Source organism: Felis catus, chromosome C1, assembly GCF_018350175.1.
Source record: "Felis catus isolate Fca126 chromosome C1, F.catus_Fca126_mat1.0, whole genome shotgun sequence".
NCBI lineage: Eukaryota > Metazoa > Chordata > Mammalia > Carnivora > Felidae > Felis > Felis catus.
Window position 1 is genome coordinate 34,667,204 of NC_058375.1, and position 15,127 is coordinate 34,682,330.

At 42.1% G+C, this 15,127-nt stretch overlaps 1 protein-coding gene across 1 annotated transcript; it reads right to left on the reverse strand.

Moving 5' to 3' along the window:
- Positions 1 to 422: 422 nt before the first annotated feature.
- On the reverse strand, positions 423 to 6,832 carry LOC111561630 (Kruppel-like factor 18). Its single transcript, XM_023257827.2, has 4 exons — positions 6,578 to 6,832; positions 2,715 to 2,951; positions 1,700 to 2,591; positions 423 to 813 (listed from the first exon to the last, which is right to left on the reverse strand). The coding sequence occupies exons 1-4, from the start codon at positions 6,665 to 6,667 to the stop codon at positions 638 to 640; spliced, it is 1,395 nt and encodes a 464-aa protein (XP_023113595.2). The 5' UTR covers positions 6,668 to 6,832; the 3' UTR covers positions 423 to 637.
- Between the last annotated feature and the right edge of the window lie 8,295 nt (positions 6,833 to 15,127).

The following is a 15,127-nucleotide window of genomic DNA, read 5'->3' on the forward strand; positions in this document are numbered from 1 at the left end:
GGAGACCAGAGAGGGGCACCTAGGTGGCGCAGTCGGTTAAGCGTCCGACTTCAGCCAGGTCACGATCTCGCGGTCCGTGAGTTCGAGCCCCGCGTGGGGCTCTGGGCTGATGGCTCAGAGCCTGGAGCCTGTTTCCGATTCTGTGTCTCCCTCTCTCTCTGCCCCTCCCCCGTTCATGCTCTGTCTCTCTCTGTCCCAAAAATAAATAAACGTTGAAAAAAAAAAATTTAAAAAAAGAAATGGAGACCAGAGAAACATGAGCTCAGATATAGAATGCTACATTCTTTACAGATCTGAACTATGTATAAATTTTAGTCACCTACATATATACATTTTTACATGTGTACATACAGGCAAATGCACAGCACAAGATCTAGAAGGACTGATAGCACACAGTAAAAAGTTACCCTTGGAGCAGGGAGTGAATGAAAAGTGCTTCTGCTTTTATTGAAATGCATACATCTATTCCTTGTACGTTTTAGGGGGAAAAAACACCTTAAAAGCTTACAAATAATATTAAGCACTTAACTATATACTGGCACAGTGCTAGGTACAGAGCAAACAAAGGCTTAGTAGATGGAGTCTTTCAGCTGTACTCATTTTCTTATGGCTTGATGAGTTCAGTCATGGGCGAGTATTATCTGTGGATTCTTTGATGCTGCTTTAAGTGATCAGATCGTGCAAAATTCCTGTTGCATTTAGTACATAGGTAGGGCCGCTCCCCACTATGTTTTCTCTTGTGTCTGCTGAGCTCATCTGAACGGGGGAATTTCCATGTGCATCCCTTCACATTGCATTCGTAGGGCTTCTCCCCTGGACCAAAGAAAGAAAGAATTTTGTCATGCTTCTGGGTAGCAGGGGACAGGGAAAATGAAAGTGAATAGAGAAGATAAAGGTTTTGAGCATGTTGGGGTGGGACAGGGAGAGCCAGAGGAGAGGAGACCGGAGGTGGTGAGTGAAAGAAGAAGAGAAGAAACGCATCATGAGCTAGAAGGACAAGAGGAAAACTGTGAAGGAAGGAAAAGAAGAGAAAATGAAAAATCTGCACTTGCCCAGCTCGCGCTCTTTCTCTCTCAAAAATAAACAAACATTAGGGGAGCCTGGGTGACTCAGAGGGTTGAACTTCAGGTCATGACTTCAGCTCAGATCATGATCTCAGTGTTTGTGGGTTCGAGCCCTCCCATGTGGCTTGTTACTGCCAGCACAGAGCCCACTTTGGATCCTCTGTTCCCGTCTTTCTGCCCCTCCCCCATTTGCACTCTCCCCAAATAAATACATATAAAAAAAAAAAGAAAAGAAAATGAGAAATAGGAAAAGCAAGGGTCAGCAGGAAAGTCAACAGGGGAATAAGGAGGTTGGGGGTGGGTATCTGTTGGGCCTAAAGAGAGGACCATGAGGTGTCAGTCCCAGTAGAGGTGAGGCCAAAACCATCCATAAGAGGTCAAACAAATTCTTCCACTTATTCCCACCATCAACAACACAAAAGGTTGCAGCCAGGTTGGCTCAGGCCCAGAACTATAGTCTGTCCCTGGGACTGCTTTGTCCACCCTTTCAAACAGGCCAACCTTTTCCAGTCTTCTGAGGTCCCAGGCTTAGAAAGAGGTGTCAACAATCCCAAATGATCCCAAAGTTTCATAAGGGCACAAATCTTTAATCACTTGCTTGTCACCCCTATCCCTCAGTCCTACCCCTCACTTACCAGTATGTTTGCGCTCATGGATCCGGAGGTGGGAAGGCTTAGTATATGATTTACCACAGTCCTGGTATGTGCAAGTGTAGGTCTTCAAAACGTTAGGATTCTTCTGGACTTGACATCTCTGGGTCTTGACGTTGCACTTCTGCTTTTCTAGGGTTTGTCCATAGATCAAATGGGAACTGGAAAAGTATAGGAATCCTGGGTATGGCAATGATGATGATTGATGTGGCATCATATGGTCTCCATAGACAGTGTGGTCATCAGTGGAAGTTGTCATATGATGCCCCTTAAGGGTCATCATCTGACCTCCATAGAGGGTCTGGTCATCACCAAAGGTGTTCACCTGGCTGTCATAGAGGATCTGGTCCCCACTGTAGGTCATCTGTCCTCCATAAAGGGTCTGGTCATCACTAAGTGACTTCATCTGGCCCCCATAGAGGGTCTGGTACCCGCTGAGGGTCATGTGGCCTCCATAGAGCATCTGGTCACCACTGTAGGTCTCCATCTGGCCCCCATAGAGGGTCTGGCCCCCAGTGAAGGTCATATGGTCTCCATAGAGGGTCTGGTCACCACTGAGGGTCTTCATCTGTTGTTCTTCACACAGTGTTGTCATCTGGTTCCAATTCAGGGTCTGATTACCACTGGAAGTCATTGTATGGCCCTCAGTGAAGGTCTGCTTAGCACTGAAGGTCATCATGTGGTTCTCTTTAGGAACTGTCATCTGGCCTCCATAGAGGATCTGGTCATCACTGAGGGTCTTCATCTGACTACCTTCATTGGGGATCACTATCTTATTTGCAGTTATCTTTTGGCAAGCAGTGAATGTTGTCTTTGGGTTGTCAATAACATCTGTCATCTGGGAGGTTGTGGGTCTTCTCTCATCAAAGAAGGTCACCTTTTGGATCACAGAAAAAGATTCAGTTAGGTCTCCAGGGGGCATATCAAGGGCTGTAACAGTGGGTATTGTTGAGTTCTGAACAATGACTGTCCCAGGGATGTTAGGACAGGTAGAACTCACCATTGTAGACTTCAGAGGAGTCATCATCCTCTGGGTTGACTCATGTTGGCTGTCTTCACCACGGTCAGCCAGAGGTATATGGAGCTGTGGTTCTGGTGCAGCTGACATTTTTGCCTTATATGTCTCAGAGACATCCTTGAGGAACTCCTCGATTTCCTCAACTGTTTGAAGGAAAGAGTCCACAGAAGTCTCTTTGCTATTGCTGAGTAACTGAACTGGATCTTCAGCTGTGGGATCCTGCCAAAAAAAAAAAAAAAAAAGAAGTTCAGGGGTCTTACCCAGCTCAAATCCCAATTCCATATACCCTTCCTCTCCATCTCTGCCAATCCTTTCCTAATCTACACCACCATCATCTCCTGCCTAAAAGCCTGTGATGGCCTCCTAATTTCTCTGAGTCTGAAATAAGAAGGAACATACCTCAACATAATAAATGCCATATATAACAAGCCCACAACTAACATCTACTGAATGGTGAAAAGTTGAAAGCTTTCCTCTAAGGATCGAGAACAAGATGAGCATGCTCATTCTCACCACTCCTATTCATCAAGGTACCGGAAGTCTTAGCCAGAGAAATTACATAAGAAAAATAAATAAATGGCACCCAAATCAGAAAGGAAGAAGTAAAATTGTCTTTTTTGCAGATAATAGGACCTTATATATACAAAACCCTAAAGACTCTTAAAAAAAACCCTGTTAGAACTAATAAATGAATTCAGTAAAGTTGCAGGAGACAAAATTAGTACGCAAAATCAGTTGTGTTTCTATACACTAGCAACAGACTATTGAAAGAGAAATTTAAAAAATAATCCCATTTACAAAAGCACCAAAACCAATAAAATTCTTGGGAATAAATTTAACCAAGGGTGAAAAACTTGTACACTGAAAACCGTAAGACACTGAAGAAAGAAACTGAAGAAACACAAACAAAAAGATATCCCCTGTTCTTGGATCAAGAGGATTATTGTTATAATGTCCACACCATCAAAAATGACCTACAGATTCAAAGTAATTCCTAACAAAGTTCCAATGTCATTTTTCACAAAAATAGGAAAGTTTTTTTAAACTTTTAAGAAGAGTTTATTTTGAGAGAGAGAGAGCGCACGCATACATGAGCGTGCGCAGCATGAGCAGAGGAGGGGCATAGAGAGAGGGAGAGAGAGAGAGAATCCCAAGTAGGCTCTGCACTGTCAGCACAGAGCCTGACTCAGGGCTTGAACTCACAAACCACGAGATCATGACCTGAGCTGAAATCAAGAGGCAGAAGCTTAACCCACTAAGCCACCTTCGCGCCCCAGAATTGGGGCGAATTGTTTAGAAATAGAATTGTTTAGAATTATTTAGAAAAACAACTCTAAAATTCGAATCAAACCACAAAAGATTCAAAATAACAAAAGCAATCCTGAGAAAGAACAAAGCTGGAGGCATCACCATTCCTGATTTTGTATTATGTTACAAAGTTTTAGTAATCAAAACAGTATGGTACTGCCCTAAAAAGAGACACAGACCAATGAAACAGAATTGAGCACAGAGATAAACCCGCACATACAGGTCGACTAATCTTTGACAAGGATGCCAAGAACACACAATGGGGAAAGGATAGTTTCTCCCATAGGGGTGGGAAAACTGGATATGCCTGTGCAAAAGAATGACACTAGACTCCTTTCTTACACCACTCCCAAAAATTTACTTGAAATGGATTGAAGACTTAAATGTAAACTTGAAACCATAAAACTCCTTAGAAGAAAACAAAGGTCGGCAACAACTTTTGGGATGTGATACCAAAAACCCAAGCAACAAAAGCAAAAATAAACAAGTGGAACGGCATCAAACTGAAAAGCTTCGGTACAGCAAAGGAAACAACAAAGTAAAAAGCAGCTTGTGGAATGGGAGAAAATATTTGCAAGCTATCTGTTTGATAAGGGGTCAATATCTAAATACATAAGAAACTTACACAACTCAATAGCAAAAAACTAAACAATTCAATTGAAAAATGGACAAAAGACCTGCAGAGACGTTTTTCCAGAGAAGGTATACAGATGGCCAGCAGGTACAGGAAAAAGTGTTGATCATCACTAATCATCAGGGAAATGCAAATATAAACCACAATGAGATAGCACCTCATTAACTGTTAGAATAGCTATTATCAAAAAGACAAGAGATAGGGGTGCTGGGGGTCTCAGTTAGGCGTCTTGATTTTGGCTCAAGTCATGATCTCAGGGTCGTAAGATCAAGCTCAAGCTCTGCGTTGGGCTTTGCACTGAATGTGGAGCCTGCTTGGTTGGGATTCTCTCTCTCTCCCTCTCTCTGCCCCACCCCCACTGTTTGTCTGCTCTTGTGTGCTCTCTCTCTCTCTCTCTCTCTCAAAAAAAAAAAAAAGAAAAAAAAAGAAAGAAAGAAAGAAAGAGAAAAGAAAGGAAAGAAAAGGAGAAAAGAAAACAGACAAGAGATAACACATCCTGGGGAGGATGGGGAGAAAAGGGAACTCTTGTGCACTGTTGTTGGAATTTGTAAATTGGTACAGTCATTACGGAAAATGGCATGGAAGTTTCTCAAAAACAAAACAAAACAAAACAAAACAAAAAACCAGTAGACTATTATCCAGTCATTCCACTTCTGTGTATTTATCTGAAGGAAATATAATCAGGATCTCAAAGAGATATCTGCACATTCATGTTCATGGAAGCATTATTCACAATAGTCGAGATATGGAAACAACCAAAGTGTCTGTTGTCAGGGTGAATGGATAAATAAAGAAAATTTGGTGTGTGTATATAGGTATATACATATATATACACACACAGTGGAATATTATTCGGCCACAAAGAAGATGGAAATTCATTTATTACAACATGGGTGAACCTGAAGGGCATCATGCTACGTGAAATAAGTCAGAGAAAGACAAATACTGCAGCATTTAGATGTGGCATGTAAAAAAGTTTGAACTCAGAATCAAGGAGTAAGAATGGTGATTTCTGGGGGCTGGGGGCGTGCGGGGGGGGGGGGTTGGGAAACGGGGGAGAGGGTGGTCAAAGGGTACAAACTTGCAGTCTTAAGGTGATTAAGTTCTGAAGATCTAATGTACAGCACGGTGACTACACTTAATAATGCTGTATTGTATCCTCGAAATTTGCTGCAGATAGCAGATCTTAAGTATTCTCATCTAAACAAAAAGCTGACCACGTGAGGTGATAGATGTGTTAATTATCTTAATTGCAGTGGTCATTTCACAACATATACACACATCAAATCATCATGTTGCACACTTCAAATATACTCGAGTTTGTCAATTATACTCCAGTAAAGCTGGGGAAAATAAAAAAAAAAAAGGTGTTCCGAACAGGAAAAAAGGAAAAGAAAGAAGGAAGGTGGGAAGAGAGGGAGAGAAGGAAGGAATCATTCCCATCCGCACTATTTTTCCCTCTCCAGATGCTAGTTAATTTTTAATCGACCCATCCAGGCCCTTCTGCCTCCTCAGCCTCGCGTTCTGCCCATCCTTCCATCCCTTCCACGACATTCGAAGTCGCCCAGGACCAGGCGGTGCGGTCTGGGGACTCTGGGGGACCGGGCGGACAGCGGCCATGCCCTCGAGGAGACTTCGGGGACAGCAACCAGAAGGCCCAGCACTAAAGTTGTTTCCTCTGCAGGCCGCGTCTGTCTGCAGGAAGGCACCCCTTGGGCAGGGCAGGCACGCGGGGTCGCGGGATGCTCGGGAAACACGCCCCCCGAAGAAATGAACCATTTCGCTTGTTTCCGCCCCTCCTCCCCACGAGGGACCAGCATTCCCGACTGTCCACCCGAGAGTTTCGGACCTTCCCCGCTCCAGGACCCGGCCTTAGCCCCTCCGTTTGAAGGTGCAAACTCACCATAAGTGGCTCCAGCGCGTGACCGAGAAGCGTGCTGTCGTGTCTAAGGAGAACCAGCACTGAGCCTCCGGGCGCACCGCCTGGCTTCATATACGGCCAGGCCGGATGCGCGGGGGCCCGCAGATTCGCGCCTTTGGTTGGCCACGCCCTTCGGGGCGGGGCCCAGGGCACCCATCCCGCCACCTGTGCAGTCTCAGGACAGCTACTGATCGCGTTACCTACGAGGCCCCTCCGGATGTTACTACGGTTTCCCAAGTGCCCCCTCCTCCCCCCGCCCCCCGTGCCGGGAAGCAATTTGTATGCGTTAGCCCATTTACCCTCACAACAGTCCTGTGAGGTGGATGTTAGAATCGTCATTATACTATGCGGAAACTGGAGCTCAGAGACCATTAAGTCATTCGCTGGAGGTTACAAAGAAAGTCAATCGCAGAGATCTGAACTAGATTTGAACTCAACGGTTTTGCGCTTGTAGGCTGTGCTTAAGCATAGGACGGTTCAACCCTAAATCCAATCAGCCGTTCAGTTCTGCGGAGTCCATCTCTTTGCTGTAAGTTTAACCAAATTACTTCCAGGGTAAAGTTCTAGATTCGATCAGGTCACCTAGAAATGGTAACGGCATTTTTGATGCCTATCTCCCTTCCCCCACCCCTCAAGTCCCGGAGACGGTTTCACCCCAGCAAAGTGACACACGCCTGGGGTTGCATGAGTGACTTCTGACCCCCTTCGGACTCCGCTCTAGGTCTCCATTTGGTCCCCAAGACCGATGACCCAACTATCACCAACTAGCCTTGGGGCGTTAGCGATTCCCACAAAGTCCTGCCCCAGGGCCACCCTTCCAGCCTCAGGTCTCTAAAATTTTTAAAGCAAGCCGCCCACGCCCCTTTGCCTGGGGCCCTGAGATGGGTTGAGAGGTGAGGCGAGAGGGGCCACAGGGACTCCCAGACCCTGGCTGGGGGTATCGGCTGCTGGAAGGCCTGTCCTACTCGCATATCCAGTTGCCTCCTTCTCCCTCACTAAGGAGCTGCCATCATGGGATAAATTTATAATCCACACTGGTTTCTCCCATGGCTCCATCCCCAGGCAACACTAATCTGCTTTCTCTCACTATACTAATGTTTTTATGTGCTTTTAAATTCATATAAGTGTCATTATTCACCACTTACTCTGAAATTTGCCTTTTTTCAATGGACGTTATGTCTTGACATCTACTCATGTGGATAGGGAATTAGCCTTTTAATTGCTGCTTTTCTCCTTTGTGTGAATAGAGAAATGAGGAGGGGCCTCCAAGGGGTCTCAGGGTCCCCAGGAGGGACTGGCTTTTCTGATTCTGAAGCAAGGCGAGTAGGGAAGCATTTGGTGTGAGCACACAACCAGGGCAAAGAAGGTCAGTTCCTCTGGAGATTACCTTTGAAGAAGTTGGGAAATTGCCTCTGAATAAGGGAGGTCAGTCCACTTTCTTAGATGTTTGGAAAGTAAAGGACATAAGCCCCTCAAATTCAGTGTCGCTGGCTGAATTTGTCTTGCTCTATTAAAGAAGTATATTAGGGGCGCCTGGGTGGCTCAGTCAGTTGAGCATCCGACTTCAGCTCATGTCATGATCTTACGGTCTGTGAGTTCGAGCCCCGCGTCGGGCTCTGTGCTGACAGCTCAGAGCCTGGAGCCTGCTTTGGATTCTGTGTCTCCCTCTCTCTCTTCCCCTCCCCTGCTCATGCTCTGTCTCTCTCTGTCTCAAAAATAAATAAAAACATCAAAAAATTTTAAAAAAAATAAAGAAGTATATTAAATAGAGTGAAGAAGTTAGTCTTTTTTTTTAATGGTTATATTTGAGGCGGGGGTAGAGAGAAAGAAAGAGAGAGAGAGACAGAGTGCAAGCGGGGGCAGAGAGAGAGGGTGACACAGAATCTGAAGCAGGGTCCAGGCTCTGAGCTGTTAGCACAGAGCCTGGCATGGGGCTGGAACCCACCAACTGTGAGATCATGACCTGAGCCGAAGTTGGACACTTAACCAACTGAGTCACCCAGATGCCACCCCTGAAGAAATTAATCTTTAGTACTCTGAATCTTAAGGCAATTTTATTTTTTTAAATATCTTTTAAATATTTATTTTTGAGAGAGCGAGCGCGCACACAAATGAGGGAGGGGCAGAGAGAGAGAGAAAGGGAGACTCAAGGATCCGAAGCGATCTGAGAGCACAGAGCATGATGCAGGGCTTGAACTCACCAACCATGAGATCACGAACTGAGCCGAAGTCTGACACTTAACCGGCTGAGCCACCCAGGCACACAATCTTAAGGTGATTTTTCTACTGGGGAGAAGAAAGTGCCGGGCAAATGAAAAAAGTAAATTGGACTAGAATGAGGGTTTTTTTTTTTTTTAGGTTTATTTATTTTCAGAGAGACAGAGAGGCAGAGAAAGAGGGTGAGAATGAGAAAATCCCAGACAGGCTCTGCACTGTGACACGGGGCTCAAACTCACAAACCGTGAGATTATGACCTGAGCCAAAGTTGGAAGCTTAACCAATTGAGCCACACAGGCACCCCAAGGACTAGAATGAGTTCTAAAACTTTGGTTAAAAGGTAAACATAATACTCTAATAAAAATTTAGAACTTCATGTAAATAATCATGTAAACAACTAAGTTATTAGAAACATTTTAAATAGTATTCATCTAATATAATTCCTTTGCCTGAAGAGTTTGGTAAGGAAAGGAAAGGAAAGGAAAGGAAAGGAAAGGAAAGGAAAGGAAAGGAAAGGAAAGGAAAGGAAAAGGGAAAAAGGAGAAGGAAAAGGAAAGGAAAGAACAGAACAGAACAGAAAAGAAAAGAAAAGAAAAGAAAAGAAAAGAAAAGGTGCATTTGACCAAGTTGGAGATATAAAATGAAGACTTTCAAGTTGCTATCAAGTCAGCCATTACTAGTCATAAAAAAAGGTTTTAAGAAACTCTTTTGTACTAAGACTAAGTTTTTGTTTTGTTTTGTTTTGCTTTTAAGGAGGCTCAGCCTCCAACATGGGGCTTGAATTCAATCCTGAGATCAAGAGTCGTGTGCTCTCCCCACTGAGCCAGCCAAGCACCCCATACTAAGACTTTTAGCTGAGATTCGGAAAGTAAACAAAATCAAGGAAATCTAAAGCTCATCAATATTAATTTAATGCATTTAATCAAGGTAACCCCTTTGATAAATTAAATTGTTCGAGGAGTCTGGCATTTAAATGATGACTTCTAGATTTTACCTCTGAGAAATAAGCAGGCAAATGGTTTAATTTATGTAAGACTCTGGATTTGATTTCAATAAAAAGCCTAAATTAAAAGAATCACCTAAATTCCTTTAAATTGCCTTATGAAGCATATAGTTTATTAGTTACACTAGTATTTAAGAATTTCAAATGTAAATATGGGTGTGCAATTCAGTTGAATTATATTTTAAATAACTAGTATCTTTATATGGAAGCAATCTAAGTGTTCGTCAATAGATAAATGACTAAAGAAGATGTGGCAGATACACACAATGGAATATTACTCAGCCGTTAAAAAGAACTGGAGATCTTGACATCTGCGACAACCTGGGTGGATCTAGAAAGTATTATGCTAAGTGAAATAAGTCAGAAAGAGAAAGACAAATACCATATGATTGCACTTACACATGGAATCTAAAAGACAAAACAAACGAACGAATAAAAAAGCAGAATGAGACCCCTAAATACAGAGAACAAACTGGTCGTCGCCAGAGGGGAGGGGAGTGGGGGTGGAGCAAAATGAGTGTAGGGGAGGGGGGTGTACAGGCTTCCAGTTATGGATTGAATGAGTCACAGGGATGAAAGGTACAGAGTAGGGAATATAGTCAATGATACTGTAATAGCATTGTAGGGGACAGATTATAGCTACACTTGTGGGAAGCATAGCAGCATAATGGATAGACTCATAGAATCACTATATTGTATTCCTGACGCTAATGTAACATTGTGTGTCAATTATACTTCAATTAAAAAAAAAACAACAACAACGCTAGTATGGGGCGCCTGGGTGGCTCAGTCAGTTAAGTATCCAACTTTGGCTCAGGTCATGATCTCCTGGTTCATGGGTTTGAGCCCCGTGCTGGACTCTGTGCTGACAGCTCAGAGCCTGGGGCCTGCTTCGGATTCTGTGTCTCCCTCTGCCTCTGTCCCTCCCCTGCTCATGCTTTGTCTCTTTCTGTCTCTCAACAATAAATACATGTTAAAAATTAAAAAAAAAAAACACTAGTATCTTTATAAATTTTATCCTCGTAAATCTGAGACAAAAAAAAATTATGTAAGCCTATGGAATAATGCTAATTGTACTGACAGGATAAAGTTTTAAGAGCTCATGTTCTCTGTCAGATTCTTATCATTAACAGTGATTGCATCATTCTTTAATGCTGATTTAATTATGTTATCTAAAATTGCTTGCTGACTTCAGGATCTTGGATGAGTACAATATTGAGAAAATTAGTAGTCATTGTTTACCTGGAAGCCTCCAGAGAAATTAAAATTCAGAGAGGGGAGGTAATAAAATTTTTAATTGTCATTCAGTCTTCAAATGAATTTTTAGAAAAGGTTTTTTTTTTTAAGTTTGTTTATTTATTTTGAGAGAGAGAGAGAGCATGAGCAAGGGAAGGACAGAGATAGAGAGGGAGAGAGAGAATCCCAAGCAGGTTCCACACTCTCAGCCCAGAACCCCACACAGGGCTTGAACTCACGAACCATGAGATCATGACCTGAGCCAAAACCAAGAGTCAGACACTTAACTGACTGAGCCATCCAGGCGCCTGTAAAGATTTTCTTTTTAAGTAATCTCTACATCCAACGTGGGGCTGGAGCTCACAACCCCAAGATCAAGAGACACACATTCTACCTGCTCAAAGAGCCAAGCACCCCGCCGTCCTCAAATGAATTTTTAACCAATGTATTCTTGACTCTATGTTTGTTCTTCATAATGCTCAAATTAAGATGTAAAGTCAATCCATGTCTTAAAATCATTGGCTAAAATGCTGCATCTTTTCATTAGCTTAAATGTGTATAAGAATCACCTGGTGAGCTTATCAAAATACAGATTTCTGGGCCCCACTTCTGGAGATCTTGATTTGGTAGGTTTGGAGTAGGCCCGGACAATCTGAACCTAACACGCTCTGCCATGAAGCTGCTTCTGTGGATCAGTAGACTATTTTGTGTAACTCTGTCCCAAAATAAGACATATTAGATTAATTTTGTTTTAAAAAGTTTAATGTTTGAATAATATCATCGTTTAAACGTACTGTGTGACGCAAATGTGCTATGTCACTGTCAACATATAATGCAGTTAGCAAATACAAGAAATGTATGAAAGAGAGAGACTGGTAGCTCAAAGGAAAAAGAATTTGGCTCTGGGTACATAATTAATGCTCAAAACTAGGTAGGAACATGCTCTTTTCTTTTATCTCTTCCGCCTAGGTGGCCTCACCCAGGCACATATCCTAGCCTCAAGAGTGTTAACATCTGGACTGGCTGGTATTATATTTTTGGATGGTTGCAACTTGAGACATTTTCGAAACAAGAAGGCTTCTCACACTTGAAGGAGTAGAAGTGTCTAATGATCCTTTTACTTTCTGTCGGGGACGTAATAAAAATTGGCATTATGAATAACACAGGCAAGAGTGTAGCCATTTCTCATTCTCAGTCACCTTTGCTCTGAGTTGTGAAGTTTTGAACTGACTGGTTTTTTGCTGGCGACTTTTCCTGATCCTGCCTTTCTCCATGGCCAAGGTTGCTCTTGCTCTCAGATTATTTTTGCCTGTCACTGAATATCACCAAAGGTTTGTTCCTGGTGTTGCTTGGGCATCCTAAGGCAATGTCTCCTCAAAAGCATTGTAGAAAAAAAATTTGCCTTTAGAAAAAAAATTGTTCTACTCCCAATTCTTCCAAAATTGTTCAACAAGACAGTAAAAACTGCCTTGTTAGTTATTCCCACAATGTGGGGGAAACTGTCAAGACAAAAGATAAAAACTTCAGCACTGTCACAAAGTAATTTTTACCCAGAAGAGTGATTAATCATTTTCATATCATGTACCTCTAATAGGGCACTTCACCTCTGTGATATTCTTCCCCAAAATATGTAACTTCAGTCTACACATGAGAAACCTTCAGAAAAACCTTACCTGAGGAACATTCCACAAAATATCTGACCAGTACTCTCTAAAGATGGCCAGATCATGACAAAACAGCAGCACAGAGAAACTATCATAGATTGGAGGAGACTAAGGAAACATGGAAATTAAAGTAATGTGGTATCTTCGACTGGATTTGAAAAAAGAAAAACTGGATAAAAAAAAAAAAAAAAGAAAAAGTAGAAAAACTGTTGAAATTCAAATACAGTCTTCCCTAGGTCAATCTAGCTAAAGGTTTGTCTATTTGGTGGATCTTTTAGAAGAACCAGCTTTTGGTTTCATTGATTTTTCTCTATTCTTTTTCTATTCTCTATTTTATCTCTGCTTTAATTTTTATTATTTCCTTCCTTCTGCTAGCTTCAGGTTCAATGCACTCTCTTTTCTAATTCCTTAAGGTGTAAAGTCAGGCTGTTGACTTGAGAGCTATTTATTTACTTATTTATAGATTTTATTTTTTTTTTAAGTTTATTTATTCATTTGAGAGAGACAGAGACAGTGTGAGCAGGGGAGGGGCAGAGAGAGAGGGAATCCCAAGCAGGCTCCACGCTGCCAGCACAGAGCCTTCTGTGGGGCTCGAACCCATAAAACCATGAGATCATGACCTGAACCAAAACCCAGTAGGATGCTTAACTGACTGAGCCACCCAGACACCCCACAGATTTTATTTTTAAGTAATCTGTACCCAATTTGGGGCTCATCACAACCCGAGATCAAGACTGCATGCTCTACTGACTGAGCCAGCCAGGCACCCTTTTCTTCTTTTTTATTTTTTAATTTATTAAATTTTTTTTTGATATTTATTTATTTTTGAGAGAGAGACAGAGCATGAGCATGAGTAGAGGAGGGGCAGAGAGAGAAAGGGAGACAGAGACTCTGAAGCAGGCTCCGGGCTCTGTGCTGACAGCACAGAGCCCAATGCTGGGCTTGAACTCACAAGTTGTGAGATCATGACCCAAGCTGAAGTTGGATGCTTAACAGACTGAGCCACCCAGGTGCCCCTCTTCTCTTTTAAAGTAAGCAGTTACAGCTTTAAATTTGTCCCTTAGCACTGTTCTCATTGCCTCCCACAGATTTTGACATTTTCTTTGTGCATTTATGAAAACTATGTAGTTTCCTTTTCTTTTGTCTGTAGATATTTTCTAGTTTTCCTTATGATTTCTTATTTGATCCACTGGATGTTTAAGAATGTATTGTTTAGGGGTGGCTCAGTCTGTTAAGTGTCTGACTTTGGCTCAGGTCATGATCTCATGGGTTTGAGCTCCGCATTGGGCTCTGTACTGGTGGTGTGGAGCCTGCTTGGGATTCTCTCTCTCCCCCTCTTTCTCTGCCCCTTCTCACTTGTACGCGCACATACACACACACACTCTCTCTCTCTCAAAATAAATAAATGAACTTAAAAAATTTTAAAAAGAATTGTTGTTTAATTTCCACAAATTCATTAATTCTCCAACTTTCCTTCTGTTCTTGCTTTCTAGCTTCATCCTGTCAAGGTCAAAGAAAATGCTTTGTAGGATATCTATATCTTTAATTTTTTTAATGTTTATTTATGAGAGAGAGAGAGAGAGAGAGAGAGAGCGCACGTGCGTGCGCGCATGAGCGGGGGAGGGGCAGAGAGAGAGGGAGACACAGAATCTGAAGCAGGCTCCAGACTCTGAGCTGTCAGCACAGAGCCTGATGCGGGTCCTGAACTCACAAGACGTGAGATCATGCATGACCTGAGCCAAAATCGGATGCTTAACTGACTGAGCCACCCAGGCACCTCTGTAAGATATCTATTTTTAAAAAAAATTATTGAGAACTGATTTGTGACTTAATATAGGGTCTATATTGGAGAATGCCCCATGGATACTTGCAAAGGAAGTTTATTCTGTTGTTGGGTAGAATGTTCAATAGTTATAACTGGTTTTGTGTGTTCAAGTCTCCTAACTTATTCTGTCTCGTTTTTTATTGAGAGTAGAGTATTAAAGTTCCAACTATTATAGTATTTCTCCCTTCAACTCTGCCAGTTTTTGTTTTATATATCTTGGTTTGTTATTGCAGACATGAATGTTTATAATTGTTATATATTTTTTGCTGTATCAAATCTTTTATTAACACATAACATCCTTCCCTGTCTCTTGTCACTGTTCTTGATTTAAAGTCTGTTTTGTCTGGTATTAGTATAGCAACTTCCCTTTCTTGTGGTCTGCTATTTGCATGGAATATCTTTTTCTGTTTTTTCACTTTCAACCTATTTGTGTCTTTGAATCTAAAGTGAGTTTCTTGTAGACAGCATGTAGTTATGTCATGTGTTTTAAACCCATTCTACTAATCTCTGTCTTTGTAGAGTTTAATCTGTTTACATTTAACCTAATTACTGATAAGAAGGGATTTAATTCTACCATTTTGTTATTT

What these genes read in the sequence shown, in the direction of transcription:
- LOC111561630 (XM_023257827.2), bottom strand. Translation starts at nt 6,667, where the DNA reads ATGAAGCCAGGCGGTGCGCCCGGAGGCTCAGTGCTGGTTCTCCTTAGA. An exon ending in ACGCGCTGGAGCCACTTATG is followed by an intron (nt 2,952 to 6,577) that starts GTGAGTTTGCAC and finishes TTTTTTTGGCAG; the next exon opens with GATCCCACAGCTGAAGATCC. An exon ending in CTCCTCTGAAGTCTACAATG is followed by an intron (nt 2,592 to 2,714) that starts GTGAGTTCTACC and finishes GTGATCCAAAAG; the next exon opens with GTGACCTTCTTTGATGAGAG.